General features: G+C 35.0%; 2 protein-coding genes across 2 annotated transcripts in view; one reads left to right on the top strand and one right to left on the bottom strand.

Moving 5' to 3' along the window:
- The first annotated feature begins 1907 nt into the window (after positions 1–1907).
- On the top strand, positions 1908–4488 carry LOC126969231 (protein arginine N-methyltransferase 3). The gene has a single exon (XM_050814585.1). It carries the CDS (start codon positions 2019–2021, stop codon positions 3570–3572), a length of 1554 nt encoding a protein of 517 aa, XP_050670542.1. The 5' UTR covers positions 1908–2018; the 3' UTR covers positions 3573–4488.
- An 8571-nt stretch (positions 4489–13059) lies between these two features.
- The window catches only part of LOC126969215 (dual specificity calcium/calmodulin-dependent 3',5'-cyclic nucleotide phosphodiesterase 1), a 514263-nt gene continuing 506083 nt past the window's right edge, over positions 13060–21239 (bottom strand). Inside the window, exons 13-14 of the mRNA XM_050814551.1 lie at positions 19979–20071; positions 13060–16551 (exon numbers count right to left, since the gene is read on the bottom strand). Of these exons, the coding sequence (XP_050670508.1) occupies positions 16484–16551; positions 19979–20071 (161 nt within the window). The 3' untranslated portion in view covers positions 13060–16483. The remainder of the gene's footprint in view (positions 16552–19978; positions 20072–21239) is intronic.

Raw genomic sequence — 21239 nt, 5'->3', positions numbered from 1 at the left:
GGTTACCGTACGTAAACTTCAGGGGAATGAATACAGAGTTATAACTTTATAAAAATTTTAGGAATTGTATTTCGAATAACTCTAATTAGGCGGAAGCTAGTGATCACACTAGACAATTATATTGGATTCTAAGTCGGACACACCACTTCTTATTTTTTATAAATATCTAACCGGGTCTCAACATCTGCCGACTTTTAATAACCTAAGTTCCACGAAATCTTTATTGATGTTACTGATGATGATACTAATATTAAATTCTACATTATGAAAAAATTATAAAAAATTAATTGTATGTTTCCACGATGTTATTGTTTTACACGTATTATGTATGTTTGTGTATGAGGCAACTTAGCTTAAATAATTTGATAATAATTATCATTATAATATTGTAATTATTTCTATTTATATTAATAATTATAATAATTTCATAATTTTTTCTAATTTGAATCGGTATTTCTTTATCAATGGGCACTGTGGCCGTTGCTGTTGTCATTTTCATGCGCGCACTAGACGATCAATTTGGAAAAAAGAAAGGTTGGGGCAGGTCAGCCGTTCCCTGTGTAGGTATCTAAAACTTAAGCATGAGCGGTGGTCACGCCAGCGTGGCTTGTCCAGGTAGGTCCGTAGGTAGTAAGGAGTAAGGAGTAAGAGTAAGGAGTGAGTCATGACGAATGCACGAGCTTTGTTGGTTACCTAGGTACTTCACAATCCGACCGATGGTTTAAAAATAGAGAAACTTAAAAAAGGCAAATACTGCTTTAATTTTTTTAAGCTTGCTGAAAGGTTAGATCTAGATTGGAGTGGTTATTATTATGATAAAATTATCATACGTGCTAGGTATACTTTAGTCGGTCCGAGGCCCACGAACCAGCATTCGGTCTTGTTGGTTGGTAGTTGGCTTTAAATGGCAAGCGACGAGCATCGGGTCTCTCCTATACCTCTTCTCTTCTATACTCTTTTCGTTTTTTAATTTTTAATTTGTCGGAATTAAATTAATTTCTGATGTTTAAGATTGACGATCTGTCTCATAATAAGTATCTATGCCGACATTGTAATAGTTTAATTGTTTCCTGATATACCAAGGCACATAATACATATAAGTATAGGTAAATTCTATCAAAATCTAGCTAAGATTTATTTGAAACTTCATATGTTCATAAATTAGAGTAAGAGGCAGACACTCAACTGGTAATTTAATATACAAATTAAATTATTATTAAAAAAAAGACAACCCTAAAGTCGTTAATAGGTAAGAATTACGCGATAGAAAGAAAGACAACTTCCAAGTGAAAACAACTATAGACAAAAGCACTGTGTGACTCGAATGTACTTAGTTACCCTATTTCTTTTACTTGATTTTACGGATGCGGAGAGAATCTTTTGTATCTGTAATATTAATTATTTTTTCTGTGGTTGGGGCCTTCCTGTCTCACTAATTATAGGATACAATTTGTTCTAACTACGATAACAGTCTTCGATTTCGTAATTAGATTTCCAGCAAATTGTATGTAGTTATGCAATCAAAAAATATCTAAAATTGTTAAATTTTAGATTTTGTCAAATGTTTTGTGGTCTATTCCTAGTTCTTCGCTTAGGCACTTCACTGATATCCCTATCTATTAAAAACTACTTTTAAAAAAATGTGTCGATTTTATAGGTACTAGTTTTGAGAATACAATACCATTGAAATAAACTAATATCCATTACTTAAGCTTAAAACTTAAGAACCTAATTTAATATATTACTGAAGGGAGACTCGTCTTCAGTATCATATTTAAATTTAAGACTTAGGAAAAAATATACCTTTTACTATGGCTGCACAGCTCTGCCTTTGCCTTTCCCTGCTTTAAAAAAAATGAACTAACATTGACATTTGACATAGTAAATTCGCAACTGACACGAGTTGACGATTACGAGTAGTATATTCTTTGATTCAAATTTTATTTACCATTACAATACCTACCACATGGTCTTAAAGTTGTGAAAATTAAAAAAAATTCTAACTAGAAACGTGTATAATGTCTGATGTCCCAGATCTTAGTTCCGACGAGGAACATTTTGAAGATGACGAGTGGCAGGAGATGGAATCACAAAATACAACAGTTGGGTGCTTATTTTGTAGTGAGACTCTACCATCGATCGATGAAGCTGTTAATCACTGTGAAATAGTGCATGTTTTTAAATTAGGTGAATTAAAGTCGAAATTTAATATGGACTGTTACTCGTATATCAAGCTTATAAATTACATAAACCTTACCAAAGCGAAGCCACTAGACATTATGTTGTCAACTCAACCACTCTGGGATGATGAAAAGTATTTAAAACCAGTAGAAAATCATGAGTGGTTGATGTTTGATTTTGAATCCCTTGTAGAGAAACCCACATCTCCTAAGTCATATCATGCCAATGTTGAAAATGGTGTAGTAACTTTATCACAAGCTCATTTTTTGGAACTTCAGAGGACAATACAAAGTCTGACTGAACAATTGAAGGAAAGTCAAACACACTTAGAAATGGCTAGAGAAGACATTAATAAAATGAAATCTTCAATTCAAACAATTGTACAAAGTGGTACTACGAGTAGTAATTCTGAGCCTGTGGTTGTTGATTGTGTTTCAAAGTTACCAATAGAACATGATGCAGGATATTTCAGTAGTTATGCACATTTTGGTATACACTATGAAATGCTGTCAGATAAAGTAAGAACAGAATCATACAGGGATGCTATTTTAAAAAATAGTGACACATTTGCCAATAAAATTGTTTTAGACCTTGGTTGTGGAACTGGGATACTATCTATGTTTGCAGCGACAGCTGGTGCTACTACAGTATATGCCCTTGATCAATCAAATGTAATAATTAATGCAATGGACATCATCAAAGAGAACAACCTTCAAAATAAAATAAAAACAATAAAAGGAAGGTTAGAAGATGTGACATTAGAGGAAAAGGTAGATATTATTGTTTCCGAGTGGATGGGCTACTTCTTGCTCTTTGAGGGAATGTTAGACAGTGTTATCTATGCAAGAGATCGAGATCTTAAACCCGGAGGTCTGTTGTTACCAAACAGGTGCAATATTAGTCTAGTTGCAAATGGTGATGTTGAGACTCACAAGAAACTTATTGAGTATTGGTCTGATGTTTATGGATATAAAATGAACTGCATGAAGTCTGAGGTTGTGCTAGAGGCTACAGTTGATATAGTGCCACAACAGTACATAATATCTGAACCATGTGTTATCAAAGAAATAGATATCCATAAATGTGATGTCAATGCTATGAACTTTACATCCTCATTTAGGTTGCCAATAACAAAAGACAGTAATTTGACATCTTTAGTAGGATATTTTGATACATTCTTTGACTTACCAGAATCAGTTTCTTTTACTACAGGCCCGCACAATACTCCCACACACTGGAAACAGACTGTTTTCTTTTTTAAAGATTGTAAAAAAGTGAAACAAGGAGATGTTATTGAAGGTACAATAACCTGTTGGAGGCACAAGGGCTCTGTAAGATCTCTAGGTGTTGAAATCAATGTATTTGGTAAAAGACACACCTATACTTTTTAACAATTTGTCTGCTGTGCCCAAAAAATTATTAGTGGCTTAGGTGTTAAACACATGGTATGGTTATTATATATTTTAGCCAATTAAGTGTTGGGCTGTGTGATCAGTTACACAATATAATGTAGAAGTTAAACTTTTATTGATTGAAATGAAGCTTACTTATTGCTTTACACAGTTTTTACCCAATGCTAAAAGTTTATAAGAAATATATATAAATGATGCATATTTAATTGTTTGACTAAAATAATTTTTTATTTTTTAAAGTGATTATCCTCAGTAGTGGGGTTAATTACACAAATTAAATTTGGAAACAAAATTTATAAATGATGAGGAACTCGAACCCGCAATCTATCATATTCTGTGTGAGAGCGCTTCCACTGAGCCAACCGTGCAAGTGACATGTCGTGAATAAAATATCTTGTATGTTTTGTTCAACTCTCAGGTTGTGGCTTCATCTACAGGATCTACTTTTCAGTTGATAACCTGCACAAACCTAATATTTGCATATTAGCAAATTGACTTAAGATGTCACTCTTTCAAATCTAAACAATTTGTATTTTTTAAAGTGATAATATCAAAATTTGTGATTTAAAAAAAAAATAACATGTGTATTTGATTTAATTGATTGAAACCGCTTTAATTGAAGTATGATATTATAAAATTTCATAAACCACTAAAGCAAATTTGGGATTTTCTTGTAATCTAGTATATTGTAAAATTATTTAACTTTAATCTCTTATATTTAGCTGCATGTATAGATAAACTCCTGTATTATCTTGTGTTTTTCCCCCACTTAACTGTAAAGTTTTGTTCTACAAAGCTCTGTGATGTGTATTTTAAGAACTATTCATGAGTTTATTGTTAATTATAATTAAGACAACAAACTTTAAAGATTTTAAAATTACAATACATAAAATAATTTTTGTTTTTTTTTTCATTATAATAATAAATGTAGTAATTATATTTTAGAAACCTCGCTAATTTGTATAAATTCAAATTTGTTACCAACAGGTTGACTTCTAACTAGTAAAAGTAGGAAGTAGTTACTTTTTTTTATTACCTGCTTGATAACAATGTCTTCAACTTAATAGGCTTATATATATATATGTTAGCATTTAATTCTTCTTATTTTTTTTTTATAAATATATGCAATGAAATGATTTATTTGTATGAATCGTGGTAACATAGTTGTTAACAATTAATTAGTGTACAGCACAATTCACCAATATATCGGCATACAAATATTTGATTGTCAATATTGGAAGTTTTATATTTATATGTCACTAATAAACATTACATAGTTTTAATTATAATATAATATTAAATAAACATTAGTTTGTAGGTAGGTACCTCTCAAAAATAACATTTAATACTATTATTTTTGGCTAAAGAATTCTTTTTAACTATAAAAGAATTTATCTATTAGCCATAATTTTAATTTTTTATGCATTAATGTTTTAGGCATCTCTCTAATATTCTTTGGAAGGTGGTTAAAGACCCTAATACACATAACATTTGCGTTATTTTGATGAAGCGCTATTCTACAGTATGACATCAGAAGGCGAGTTGGATCCTTTAAAGTCCTTTGCTGGTTTAAAAAGTTCACCATGTTTTTTAATGAACATACAAATTTCTAATATATATAGACCAGTAAGCGTTAATAGATGGTGCTTTTTGAATAATGATCTACACGATTCTAGAGGACTGACATTGCATAAAGCTCTTATAAAATTTAATTCTTCAAAGATATTAGAATTTCACTTATACTAAAAGTTTTTGGTCTGAAATTACTGGCATATGTTTAATTTGAACAAAGGTAAATAAAAAACATAATAGCTTAGACTTTCTTAAAACATCTCTTAAACTGATGTGTTTAGATATGTGTGTAAGTAATGAATTTTATACAGGATGGTTTTTTGATAAGGGTGGTGAAGGCCAAGTCGGAAACTGCGAGACTTAGACAAAAGTCGTGAGTGGAGTCATGCCGTCGATTTTTAAGAAACCAATAACTGCATATCCTCCTGTGCAAAGGAGCCTCCACTGGTAAATTTTAAATGTATTGTTAGCGAACGGTTAGGATTTTTATCAACTCAATTTTTTCCCAAAGCCAGTGTTTCGCAGCATATTACAAATTGCTCTATTGATTTCATTTCGCCGCAGCATTTCCTTACAGCAACAAACCGTATGATATAATGCTATCGTAGTACATAAATTAGACCAAACGAGTTATATTCATATCAGTTAAATATCTGATTTCTGTAACGGCAAAAGCTGCAGAACTCTTATCTCTTTTGCTATGTGAGTCCCTGGTAATACTAAGAAAAACAGTCGAATCTACAAACTCCAGACATTTGGAATCTAACATTACCTTAACCTCTGTTTGTAGTAGATAGTTGAAATCTAATACAATTGTTTTTTTTTTTACTTTTAAAGGCGCGGACTGACTAGGATTGTAACCGCTAGAACCAACCCTACAATATTTGTGTTGATCATGTGGCTAATTTGCAAATGGGCATTTATTTTACTGATTTTCTTGTTTATTCAAAATTTACATATTAAATTAAACAAATTGTTCGGTTTAAGAACATTTTTTTAGAAAAGTACCTACTAATTCTATTAAATTAAAAAAAAAAATAATGTTCTTATCGCTGAAAATTTGGAGATTTGTGACTCCAAAGTTTATTTTTGGGAAGCAGCTTCCAATTTTTTTATTGGATGTTTCAAATCTTAATACACTTCTGGACACATCTATTGGCCCACCTTCGAGTTTAGGTTTCGATGGCCCCTACCTAAATATGATTGCTAGATTGAACAAAGACTATTGATGCAGTTTTAAACCTGATTCATTTTACCATCTTTTTCGATCGTATTGTTTTAAATTTGAATTCAGAATACCACACGACATGGAGCTACGCCTAACAAGTCGGGTATGCGCCTTGATGAAGGCAGTTGATTTTTGAATAAAAAACATGTTTTATCAAATAAAGGTTTAATTTAATAACGCGTGTTGCCTCCATGGGTATCTACGACAGCTTTTATACGATTAGTCATAGAGTTTATCAACCGCTCTATGAAATTTTGAGGGATCATCTCTCATTTCTCTTCTATGGCAATTTTCAACTCCTGCATCGTCTGAGCAACTGGCTGACGAGCCCTAACACGTCTTTTTAGCTCGTCCCACATGTGGTCAATCGGGTTCGTGTCTGGGCTTTCCGGCTGGCCAGTCCATAACTGTGATGTTCACATCCCGAAGATATTCCTCGACGATGTCGGCCGTATGGGTTCTTGCATTATCATGCATAAAAAGGAAATTTGGGCTCACATAGTCCGCGTATGGCATCACGTGAGGTTCTAAGCACTCGCAAATGTACCTTTCAGCATTTAATGTTGGCAGCCGTGGTCCCGTAACAACCTCAAGTTGAGTTTTGCCGCTCGCGGATATACCGCCCCAGACAGTCCATGAGCCACCGCCATAAGCAACCTTCTCTTCAAAGTAGCATTGTGCAAAAAGCTCTCCCTTAAGTCGGTAGACCTTCTTCCTTCCATCATTGCCATGTAATGCAATTAGACTCATCAGAAAAGAGTACACGGCTCCAATGCTGCTGAGCCCAATTTAATTGAGTGCGTGCGAAATGATGGCGTGTTGTTCGGTGGGCTTGTGTTAGTTTGGGGCCATTAGCTGGCTTGTGTGGTACCATATCGCGTTCTTTTAACCTTCTCCGAACAGTTTGAGCGCTCACAGATACTCCGTGGAAGTCGCGAAGTTGGTTTTGTATCTCAATGGAGGTAAGGTGACGATTTCTCAAGCTGGTCGTCACGATGAATCGATCCTGCCTTTCAGTTGCGACCCGCGATCGTGGCCTTCCTTGGCGACGAACAAAGCCGCCAGTCTCTAGGTACCTCTGATAAACATTTCGGACCGCAGATCGACTTAAATTAAGTTGAGCACACACATTTCTTCGGCTGTGTCCGGCCTGGATAAGTGCCACAGCTTGGGCGGTGACTTCAGGCAAAGTATCCATAGATTATTGATAGAACCTCACCTTTATGTTAAGAATAAGTAGTGTTTGTTGCAAAACCAAAAAGAAAAATCACACTTTCAAGAATTAAATCCAAATAAACCAATAAAATAAAGTTTTCTTAGTATTCGATTGTTTGATATCAACGAAAAGGCTCCAAATTGTCTTTTGTTTCCTTAAATTCTGTGTTCGAAATTCAAAAAAAGATTAATGAATAAAATTATTAATGTGCTAGGTTCAAAACTGCATAAAAACTTTTTGCTCGACCTAATATAAAGTTTTAGCTAGGGCCAAACGAAACTGAAAATGCAAGGTGGGCCAATAGATGTCTCCAGAAGTGTATATATATTTCTTTTGTGCGTCTTTTGTAACTGAACTCCTCCTAAACGGCTAGACCGATTTTGATGTAACTTTCTGTGTGTCTTCAGGTGGATTCGAGAATGGTTTAGATTCACATTTGAACTACCTCCTAAACGGCTGGACTGATTTTGATGATTTTTTTGTGTGTTCCAGTGAATTTGAGATTGGCTTAGATTCTCAATCCCCTCCATATAATATAATTCTCCTGCTCATGTGTATGTTAGTGAACTACTCCAAACGGCTGAACCGATTTTTCAAATTTAAGACGTGTGTACAGGACAACGTCTGTCGGGTCCACTAGTTATATATAGGTAAATATTCTATTCGGTTCAAAATTTTCTTTAAGTCCTTCTTTGTGCACTGTACTTTTTTTTTATTGCGTAATATTTTCAATGCGTAATGTTGAAATCTACTCTCTAAGAAACCAATTTTTGTGGATATTGAGGTATGACCGCGCCTTAAGAATAGATTATTATTTGTGAGCCATTTTTAATACTTTTCACATTGTTTCATTAAGAATTTTGATATCCATCGTATTGTCTTTCCGTTTCGTTTTTAATAAAACTGATGTGCAATCAGCAAATAAAACTAATCAGCTAGCTTCTATGCCATCAAATGAAAGATCGTTAATTATCATGTATAAGTACCTACCTAACACGATAAAGAGAAACGGGCCAAAGATCGAACCCTGTGGCACGCCTTTCTCTACCTCGGAGTTTGCAGTATACAGCATCTTTAATTTGTTTTCTCTTGGTAAGAAGTCATTAATTTTAAAGAATTGTCACAAATACAGTTAAAATTAAGCTTAGGTAAGTTTATTTTTATTAATTTATTTTGATTAAAACGGTTACAACACCAACTACATTAAAAGAGTAGTAAAAGCCTTCGAACGGTCACAGAAAATATTTATTGCATCAAGGGAGTACTCCCAAGAGTCAAAAACTTTTAAAAAGTATACAAATGATTTAAGTTTTCTATAGTGTTAATTCCGCCAATATTTGTTTTTAAAAAACAATTCGACACGTGTTACGCCTCTACACGAGGCATCCACAGGACGTGTTGTCTCGCCAAAATCTGGCACGAGACTGGGCGTAACACGTGTCGAATACCTTCTTAGTATAATATAATATTATTAATTCGAAGTCTTCGAATTCAATGAAACGTGTTACCTATATAATATAACACGTCTCATTAAATAAAAAATAATTTTCGCATCAAACTTATTATTCGGGTATATGGAGCACTATATTTTTGACATGACTTTTGATTTTCAAAAACAGACAGTAAGGTTCTTTTAATATTACGCAAAAGAACAATGAAAATATTACAGAGATGAATGACCCGAATTCGCTTACTCATTGAATGAACTAGTATTTTTAAAAAAGGAATACAATAATACAATAATCTTTTTCTAAGAATGTTTTTATTTCATTTTTCATACTGTATTTTACATAGTTCTTCTAATTACATAGAAAAGGAATATAAATTTATAGAAGGTTAATATGTAGGTAGGTACCACAGATTAATAAAAGTATATTTTATAATCAAACACATATTATTGATAATTTGTTAGCCTAACAAGATATAAGTATAAACTGTGTAAATTAATGTCTTTTTGTGGTTATTTTCGTTTATTAATTCATAAATACACCATTTTTATTGATTATCAAATCAATGTATGAGAAATTATTTAATTTTGCTCTGTAACGGTTCAAAGATAGCAAACAGTGTTAGTAACAATATGTGCATTACAATGAGGGTAGATTGAATATATTTTACATCAACTTTGGTCTATTTCACACGAATATAATTTTAACACGCCCATAAATACAATAATTTATCTAATTTAAGTGATAGCTAATGATTTCAGTATTATAGGTTATTAGGTATAAGAAATTTAATTTTACCTACTTACTTACAGAAATTCAAATAAGTACAGTTTTGTGCAGTAAATAAAAATACAACTACGTATTTTGATTCTAAACCTACATTTTAATAAAGCTTCAAACCGATCGATTGTGCTATGTATCGAAGTACATTCAAACACACAATAAGTATTCACTATTAGATACCTATAGTTTGGTAGGTACTTTGAGTGACGGATGTACCTGTTCCAGGTACCGGCCTATTTAGTATCATATACATTCGACGTAACTATCAATAGATACCTATATAATACTTTAAAGAGTAAATTGATATATAAAAGTTCTACAGTAAACTACATTAAGCGTCAACAGTTGAAATAAGTACAGCTATACATTATTATTACTGATATTTCAAATAACGATATAGGTAATATCATAATAATGCCCGGTTCCGAATTATTATATAATATTAGAATAAGCAATGAGGTTCTATACATAAGAACGTCATTGACAATAATTGATATTATATTATTTTCAGGACTCAACAGAATCTATTATAATGATATAATAGGTTGATGTTCTTTGACTAGCTACTATTCAACATAATATTATACCTATCTGTGGTAGATTGGTTGACACTGACCTGCAATATACCATTGGACAGGTTGTTCCTTATTCCATATGTTTGACATAGACACTGACATGTATAAATACCACTGGACAGGATGTTCCATATGTTTGACAGCAAATTTATTGTGCCTATTTGAAGCGCCACTCACGAGCGTCGAGAGAACTAATTGGCCAACACCGCCAAAATGGCGAATATCAAACAGGCACAAAAGCACTTTGATAGACGCCAGTCCAGTAGAGGTCAGTACTGGTAGATGTACAATTCTCGCCAATGACCGCTCTGAACATAGCCACATAACAACGACAGTTATAGTAAGAGGGGGTTATTCAATTTCAAATAGCTTTAAATATTTAAAGCATTGACGTACCTACTATAAATAACTAGACTTCCAATCGCCTATTAAAAGGTCGCCAAAAAATGTCCGAGCGGCGTTGTATATACGTATATATTAACTATACAGATATCATTAAAACATTCATTCAAATAAACACATTATTTCGTGGCTCCTATTTACGTCACACGCTAGACGGACGCGAACACGATGCAAGAACATCTTGTTTTTACAATTTAAATGTACTTAATTATTTTGCAAAAAGATGACCCGAAATACGACACTCCATTATTTTTAAGTTTGGTATGCTATTATTTAGACAGTTTTCCACTGCACACTTTGTCATTGCGTGGCGTTGTATTCAAAGCGCGGTCGAAACACAACTGAACGAAAGTTCTGCGTAGTAAACGCGTAGGCAGAGTTTTGCGTCCGACAATTTTTGATCGTGATTGTGGGTCTAGTTGTTTATGGTACGTCAATAATTTAAAGTCATATGTTTGTTCGTATTGTCCACCCGACTGTATTATGCCCGAGTTTTTATCTGCGTATGTGTTCGGAGCGGTAATTGAGTTGGTTCACTTATTGTGAGAAATCTGCTTAGTTTGAACCATAAACATAGAATATAAGAGCGCATAGACGAACTGACAGCGCAATAATGCGTGATTTGTCAATCTGTGCGTTAGCTAGTGATTTACTAGTTTCATATTCAAAATATTAAGGAGCAAATTGTAAGCGTGACCGACTGTCTACGATTTTTTTATGACAGTAAGGGACGAGACCAACAGGCTGTTCAGCTGATGGTAATTGATACGCCCTGCCCATTACAATGCAGTGTCGCTCAGGAGTCTTGAAAAATCCACAAATACTGAGCGGCACTACAATTGCGCCCGTCACTTTGACGCAAGATGTTAGTTCTCAGTTGCCCAGTAATTTCACTAGCTACGGCGCCCTTCAGACCGAAAAACAGTAATGCTTACACATTACTGCTTCACGGCAGATATAGGCGCCGTTGTGATACCCATAATCTAGCCGGCATCATGTGCAAGGGAGCCTCCCACTGGTGAACTTGTCAATCAAAATCGGTTACAGTTACAAAAAATTAGCATCGCTATATCTTGCTATATCTCCGTTAGGGATGTTCTTTCTCTTGCATACTTTGTTCGTCAATACACTCGTATATTGAATGACTATGGTTGGGCCACACTTCACACGTATGTTAATATACGTACGTACCGTTATTATTTTGCTTTTTAATAGCTATTAATATTTTCGAAAACAATACATTCAAATATTACCAAAGATTCAAAGCAATAATGTAGTGCGTATTGAACTCAAAACAACTTTCAAATGAGCCGAATTCATTGGGGCATTCTTCATAATGATCCAAAAATATGGATAGGTACCAAAACCGTTAATAAAATAATCATAATTTTATGCAGGAACCAGGCAAAATTGATTGTGGATCTGTGATCTAATATTCCAATTGTGTGGTCCCTTCTGTTTGAAGTCCATTAGCAAAATTGTGATTTCAATGATAATAATTCATGTCGCGGTAATTTTAGTTATGGATTTTCAGAAGATCCACAAATTAAAACATCTGATTTTGCAGTGTTAAAACTTTTGCATCGTAAAGCACATGAGTTAGCAGGGCTGATATGAATATTGACAAGGCTTGCTTACGATTTAAAAAATTATTAAATATTATGTACTAAAATTGGTCGGAAATGTAGTTCAGACATTGCAAATGCTTCATGCAAAAACCTTCTTCATAACCTATAAATTTGTAGGTTTCATCTATATGATGATTCATAATTATATATAGAATATGAATAATTAGATATAGTTTTGTATGTTTTCAATGTTTTAGATTTATGACTAAATGAAAAGTAAGTCTCCGAAGAAGACAGGTAATAATGGTAAGTCAATCATATTTTGTGCTCATAATAATTATTGTATTGTGTGCATTAACTTATAATAAAACCCTAGACTCTCAATCGCCTATTAAAAGGTAATCAAAAAATGTCCAAGCGATGTTGTGTATACGTAACATAAACAGATAACATTCAAACATCCAATCAAATTAACACCTTATTTCGTGGCAGTAATGTTCAAAGTCTATTTGTATACGCTCATAAGAAGCTTGGACGCGACACGAGGCAAGGACATTTTGTCTTAGAAATTGAAATGTAATTATTTAGCAAAATGACTAAAAACGTCAAGTTACATAATTTTGTTAAAGGGGCACTTACCTGAAATAAGGTACTCCATCTTTTCTTTATTTTCATTGAGCACTTTGTCATTGCGTGGCGTTGTATTCAAAGCGCGGTCGAAACAATTTTTAAGTGTGATTGAGAGTCTAGTTTTTATTGTAGTTAAAAGTCATCAGTGGGGTTGGTCAACTATTTTTGTGCTCATATTTATTGTATTATGTGCTTCTATTGCAGCAAAACTAGTTTTTCCTTCTCTAGAAGCGGAATTACTTCTTATTTTAAGCAAATTTAAATATACATTAATGATTTCCTATAACATACATTTACTTAGTTGAAAAATATTGATAACACTATCAATTGGTCAAGGAGTATCGAGTAGGTATTATACAAAGGGATACATTAAAATTAATAAGCGTATTTGTCACATACATAAATAAGTTGTAAACAATCTACATTATATGCACTAATTTTAATATTATAATAGTAGTGACTACTTGATAGAGATATATAACATATATATAATAAGTATCCTACTATAGAGATACTTCTACAAGTATAGTTTGCTCCGAAACCAGCAGGTAATATTTACCTATATTAGCTTTACTTTCCTATTCTAAACTTAGAAGTATCTAGTAACGGATTCTACATAGTACCTACCGCTCCTATATCAAATCCGTAATCTCATTAAGGGCCGTTTTCTATAACCTATCTATCCTTAGTTTAACTTACCTACTAGACGTAGACAAATCTATCCTTTTACGCTTACATACATTTCAATAACCTATTGACAGATAGCATTGGATGATAACTATATTGGACATAACTATGGATAAATAAGATCAAATCAAATCAAATCATCTTTATTTGCAAGATAAGGTAGGTAATAATAAGATGTTGTTGATTTATAATTAACAGGTGCTCTTATCCTAACCCATAAGGCATGCAAACTTATAGTGGAATACATAGTCAGTTCACGTTTTAATTTCTGTAACAATTATAATATACTGTACTATACTATAAAAAGATATACATACCAAGCAAACTTAAATTAACATCAATCTTAGATCAGATCTTGTCATTAAACGGTGACAGCTATGTATCCGTAAGTTAAACTAAGGATAGATAGGTTATTGAAAACGGCCGTAGATATTTCTATAAACCTAGAGACATATAGGCGTATATTTTGAGTTACGAATAAAATTTTCAATTGCTTGTTTATTGAGTCTAAGATAATAAATTTAAAACGACGATGCCTACATATATTATGTTATATCTACAATGAAATACGAGACGTCGATAAATTGCTAACAGCTATTTACAGCTAACGCATATTCTAAATAACACATAAATGCATAGCTATGTTTACTGTTTTATAATTAAAATTTTAGATAGATACCTATAGGTATATAATTTTATATAAACAATAGTACAAGGTCCTGCCGAGTTTTTTTCATTTTTTGGTGTACAATAAAAGTTGTTCAACTAAAATCAAATCGTAGTACTTCACTGCAAGCCAGTTTCGATCGATTTAAATAAATTACTTAACATCTAAGTTAACCGTAGTTACTCTGCAATGCAAAATAACTTACTACGCGGCTTCCAAGCAAATTTACAATAGCATACGTATTTAAAGAGGAAGGTATTATCCGATTACAAAGAACTCCGGGAAGGAAAGCTGTCAATTGGGTCGTTTCCCTTCGGTAAGCCGTACACACAAATTCATCATTTTTCGTTCCCCTTCACCACAATACAAGTTACGGCCGTTCCCAATATTCAGTCTATCTCTTACTTGAGATAAAAATCTTAATTATCGTTAACTTTACTTGTCGACGGTAGCTCAGCTTATCCGTGCACGCTGTCTGTCAATGGAACGTCGTCTAGCCTACCAGCGGTATGAAGTTTGTATGGAAATTGCAATTCACGCGTCCCAATATAAGGCGATAAGAATGACTTATCGGGTATATTGGGACAGCTTCAGATTATTGACAGCTAATTACTGACAGTAGAAGGTAGTAATTTATCTCTATCTGTAGATAGTATATTGGAAACGGCCGTTATAGAACAGTAGCGTAACTTAGCGTTCTCCTTGAAATTTATATTTACATTAAAATTTATACTTAAGAGATTAACGACAGGGACGCCGCGGCGTAGATAAATTAACTCGGCCAGCGACCACTCTCGGCGTACGGCGTGGCACTCCATAGTTACGTCTTCCCAAGATTGCTTAGCGGGCGTGTAATCGATTCGGGCGCTCTAGTAAGAAGTTTTTTTTATGAAAATAAAGGACAAGACGAGCGGGACGTTCAGCTGATGGTAATTGATTCGCCCTGCCCATTACACTGCAGTGCCGCTCAGGATTCTTGATAAACCCAAAAAATTCTGAATGGCACTACAACTGCGCTCGTCACCTTGAGACATAAGATGTTAAGTCTCATTTGCCCAGTAATTTCACAAGCTACGGCGCCCTTCAGACCGAAACACAGTAATGCTTACACATGACTGCTTCACGGCAGAAATAGGCGCCGTTGTGGTTCCATAATCTAGCCGGCATCCTGCGCAAAGGAGCCTCCCACTGGTAAAGTTAAATTACTGTTCTATTAGTATATTGTGCAGTCACCGTTGTTCCTTATACATTATGCAGACTCGACACTACATTGTAGAGAACTGTATATTTTAAATTAATTTAAATAGTGTCAATATAATATGTAAATTCATGCTTCTACATACACGTTTAAGCGTCAATTAATCAGTTCGACAGAAGACAGTATTAGTAGCGGTATCAATTTAGTTTTTGTTTTGTTTAATTATATTTTCTAAAACTTCAAACGAAAATTTAGTTCTATGAAGAATGAGAAAAATATTGTTGTTTCAAAACTAGATAATGTTATGTACTTAACACTAAGGCAGGATTTTTAAAACAGTATTTTTTCACAGTGAAAAAAGTTGCTGAATGTGTCTCTATTTTAATTTCTTATGCCGAGCTAGCTCCATATTGGATAATCATTTTGGAATAAAATTTACGTCATTGAATAGGGTATTTAAATATCTAAACATTGAAGCAGCATTATTAAAACATAACTTTTTAAAAGGACAACGATTTCGGATTTTTGTTTTGCAATTGAACGTAGTTCCTAAAAACCTTTCCAAGCCACAAACATCACATTTAAAGGAATTCGTGTTAAAAGTTTAATTAATATTTGTGTATTCCATACATGTGGGTTGGGCTACTAAGTCATGATGTCATTTAAAAAGTGACAGTAGGGCTACCATTTTTGGTCAGTCCGTTAATGTGAATCACGTGACCAGTTTTGTTTTCTTAACTCAATTCCGGCATGATTGTGGTTTGTAACGTTTTTCTGGAATTACTTCCAATTGAATTCTCCTCATGCAACTCTATACATACAAGATATAAGCACAATATCCTTAATCCTTGTTCAAAAACGACTGGAACATATTTGAACAAGTATTTCTAATACTATTTACAAAAGTGGCTAAATATTATTCATCCGGCTGTGTTGGTGGCGGTCCATTCTCCTCTTCTTCCAATTTTGCTCGATCTTCTGCATCTGTCAATCGATAGTCGACAATTTGATTTATTTTTGAAAGAAATAAAGAAAGAAAAATATTTATTTATAAACACACAGACACACAAATTACAAAAATCACAAAAACAATTTAAAAATATATAAAAACGTGTGGTGTTTAAAAAAGGAGCCACTCAGCGTGTTGCAACACAAATGTGTTTAAACGCTGATATTTTATGGCTCTGCATGACACATCACTTCATTTCACTTTTTCAGAAGTTTTCACTTTATATTTGTAGTTAAAACTTCCGCTACCTAGCCGCCTTGGGCACTTTTTACTAGGGGAAAATCTTATGGGTTTGCGTCACCAACATGCTAATGCCAGTCATTACCATGTCGGTGTAGTGAAAACTTAGAACTTTTGCTTAATTTAAAACTAACAACTAGATTAGTTTTCACATCTATTGACACTCCGAGCACCAATTATATACAAATAAATTGAAATTAATAATTTATTTGTTTTTAAGAATTATGAAATTTCAAATTTTAATACTAATAGTTGTTTTGAATTTTCACTTCTATCAGCAACCTCTTCTGTCTACTAATTTTCTTAAAATATATCATGGGAAATTTAAGCAATAACACAAATATAATTTTGTTACTAGGACTCTGCAATTTATTTCAAATTACCCATTTTCCACCCTAATCCAGCATTCGTCTTTTTAAAGACCTTTTCGCACACACTTACTAGCACCAATTTAAGTCCACAATTTTTTTATATAAAATGGTGCAAGCGGTAAAGGAAGTGATGGGAAGAGGCAAGCCAACCGCCCATGGACATCTGCAAAATCAAGAGATGCGTTGCCAGCCTTTATGTTGGGAGTATGATGTATGCTGTATGCTTGAAGGACCCTGAATTGTATCGGTTCAGGAAAATTGCGGCCGGTTAATGAACTAGGCTAAACGAGTGGTTATAGAATGCCAGACATCAACAAGATGCAGATAGATATTTACCAGTGACAGGCTCCTTTGCCCTGGAAACATATAATATCAATACACTGTGGACCGACGACAAGTTGGAGGAACTGGGGGAAGTTTTAAGCAGACTACGATGGGATATCATGGGGTTATCTGAGGTCCGAAGACAGGGCGAGGGCGAAAATCCACAATTCTGGACACTGTTCCAGGGTGGTGTCGGGTTCCTCGTGCACAAGTCTCTCGTCAGCAACGTAACTGACGTGGGGAGCATGTCGAATAGGGTAGCGTACCTTATACTCAGAATAACTCAACGGTATTCGCTGAAGGACATTCAGGTTTACGCTCCGACTTCGACACACTCAGACGAGGAGATGGAGGCCGTGTATGAGGATATCTCAACAGCTATTCACACTCCTTAGACCCACTTCAACGTTGTTATGGGAGACTTTAACGCAAAGCAGGGCAAACGTAGCGGCGATGAGTTGAGACTGGGGAAATTTGGTTATGGAAATCGGAACGCCCGAGGCCAGATGCTGGCCGACTTCATGGAGAAGGAGAATCTCTATATGATGAACTCCTTCTTCATGAAGCCAAAAGAACGCAAATGGACTTGGATCATGGATGGTGCCACCAAAAATGAGATTGACCTCAACATGTCGACCAAAAGACATATATTCAATGATGTCTCTCGACTGGTGAAGTCTACGCTCCGGCCTGCACCCATCCAGATCCAAAACCTGGAAAACTTTCAACTCGAATTCGAAAAACCGCTTCGAATGCCTCGGTGAATGCGTTGACGTGGACGAGTTTAATAACAGGTTCGTGGCAGCTGTTCAAACGGCAGGGTCTAAGTTCTTTGAGCCAGCCGTTCAAAAAGAACCAGAAATATCTCAGACTCTACCATCAAATTGATGGATGTAAGACGCCAAATGGCCCTTCAGTCGCCGGACGATGCATCCCAGTATAGGCAGCTAAATAATATGCAAGTCATTGACTCGCGATATACGCCGCCTTAACACAGATTTTGTGAAGGCGGCCTAGAGAGTAATAAAGGCTGAAAAGTATTCGCACGAGATTTGTCTATTGGTCAGAGCCAACTGACGAGACTTAAGACCGGCGACGGCTGGGTCGTTTCATCTAATCCCGAACTTTTGAGGGAGGTCAAGAAGTTCTACGGACAGTTATACACGACTGCACGGGCACCTGTTACCAACAAGGCTGAAGTCCCAAGAGCCAAATTAACCCGACACTATACCGAAGATATCCCAGACGTCAGCCTGTACGAGATTAGCATGGCCCTAAAACAGCTTAAAAACAACAAGGCGCCGGGTGATGGTGGAATTACAGCCGAGCTTCTGAAAGCTGGTAGTACTCCTGTGATGAAGATTCTCCAGAAGCTATTCAATTCCGTCATCCTCGAGGGCAAAACGCCGCAAGCATGGCACAGAGGTATAGTGGCGCTATTCTTCAAAAAGGGCGATAAAACAAAAGCATCTGGACTTGAACGGACTGGGCATCAATATCAACGGCGAATACATCACTCACCTTCGATTCGCAGACGATATCGTAATCAAGGCAGAGACCATAGAAGACTTAAGGTATATGCTCGATGGCCTCAATACAGCTTCCCATGGTCTCAAAATGAACATGGACAAGACGAAGATCATGTCTAATCCCATGTCGCACCTACTCCCGTAACAGTTGGGAACTGTTCTCTCCAAATTGTTGGCAAGTGCGTCTACCTTGGACAATTAATCCAGTTGAGCAGGTCATGGCGACCACGTACCGGAAGGCGTATGGTTGGTGGACCCCACAAGATGGACCGACGATCTGGTCATGGTGAAGATCGCCGGAGTAGGATGGATCAGGGCAGTGCACGACCGATCGTCATGGCGATATTTGGGGGAGGCTTTTGTCTTTGAGAAATGATGAGGCTCCTTAACACAGGATGTCGGCTAGATTATGAGTATCATAACGGCGCCTATTTCTACCGTGAAGCAGTAATATATAAGCATTACTGCGTTTCGGTCTAAAGGGCGCCGTAGCTAGTGAAATTACTGGGCAAGTGAGACTTAACATCTTATGTCTGAACCGCCAAAGAATCAAGCCGATCGCATAGCGTAACTTTTACAAAATGCTTTATATGTCAGGGTTGCTTGTTACCCCGTCTTCTAGATTTTGTTCCTATTCCTATATAAGTTATTCCAAAATTATAGCACGCCTCAGAAGCAAAGCGTTTGAGGTAGCCTTCTACTCTCGACATGTCAATAAAAGCAGTTTTCTCGAAACTGTATATATATGTTTATTTGTATTTATGTATGTTTAAGTAAGTATATTGTATTAAGTATATCGTTGTCTATGGGCTATGCCTAGTTTGGGGCAAGATATTTTGTGTATGAGTGTGTCAATATTATTATTATTAAATATTGGCGGAATTAACACTCAAGAAAACTCAAAACATTTGGATAATTTTAATGGTATCAAATCTTACCTTTCGTGGCTTGCTCCTTCCAAATCTTTTTGTTATCCATTAAACAAGCTACCCAAGGCTTTTTTATTTTAAATTTCGTATTAGTTTCCGCTCCTGAAAAAGATTTATTGTCAGTGAGAAGGTGCCAGATTCTAATATCTTATAATTAAATACAAGATAGAGGAATACTTTTGCCAAAATATGAAAGTTTTATTTCCGGGCTACGTACCTTTTTATTACTACTGATTGTGCCAGTTGCACAAATAATGTACAAACTTTTCCATAACCTGACTAACACATTTATCCTAGGAACTTAGCCAGTACAACTTAAGAATAAGCCGTGACACCTTTGGTCGAATGGTAATAGATTCTGTAACCGCTCGCGAAGTTTGATCACCGCAAAATTTAATCATAAATCCAGGAAATGCGCCTATTCTTATTGATTTACCGCCGTGAGATCGTAGTGATTTCCTCGTTAATCGTCCCGAATACATATTGTGGTTTGCCTGCACACTCAGGCGAATATAGAAGAACCCAGGATCTTGTATAAGAGGTGAAGTACCGGTTTTTGCCTATGTTCCTACGATTCCTGTTCTGTTCATCGGAGTACCCCTTTTTTAAATACAGTCCACTAAAATACCCTGGCGCACTTAAATGGCGTCTGGGAAGATTTATCATCTGAAACCTAATCATGCGATGTACAGTTCACGGCCCATACATTTACAGAGGATCGTGTTAACGTGTGCCCAATCGGAAGTAATAAATTATTGAAATCCAAATATTTAAAATATTATAAATGTTTAACATCATTTTCTAAAACGCTACTCTCTAACTCTACTCTCTACTCGCAAATCTATTCCATAGGGAATATGACCCATTTCAAAAGATGCCTCAAGCTGAGAAGAACTGTAAGAAACTAGACTTCTTGTTTTAAATGACGACCCTTATGGCCCAGTGGTTAGTGACCCTGCCTACTGAGCTAGAGGTCCCGGGTTCGAATCCCGGTAGGTGCAATCATATTTCTATATATCACATTTTTATAATGAATATGAATGCTTGTTGCCGAGTCATGTATGTTTACTTGTATTTATGTATGTTTAAGTAAAAGTATATTGTATTAAATATATCGTTGTCTTGTATCCATAGTGTACAGGCTATACCTAGTTTGGGGCAAGATAATTTGTGTAAGCGTGTGTCAATATTATAATATTATTATTATATTAAATAAAAAATTCGTTACAATAAAATTTCAACTTATACTTAAAAAACCGTCTGATAAAAT

The sequence above is a fragment of the Leptidea sinapis genome, chromosome 17 (assembly GCF_905404315.1).
Source record: "Leptidea sinapis chromosome 17, ilLepSina1.1, whole genome shotgun sequence".
NCBI lineage: Eukaryota > Metazoa > Arthropoda > Insecta > Lepidoptera > Pieridae > Leptidea > Leptidea sinapis.
Note: the sequence above shows the minus strand (reverse complement) of the source record. Positions and strands in the feature narration are given on the sequence as shown.

Bases quoted from the DNA above. Each gene is read 5' to 3' on its own strand.
- LOC126969231 (XM_050814585.1), top strand. From the start codon at position 2,019: ATGTCTGATGTCCCAGATCTTAGTTCCGACGAGGAACATTTTGAAGAT.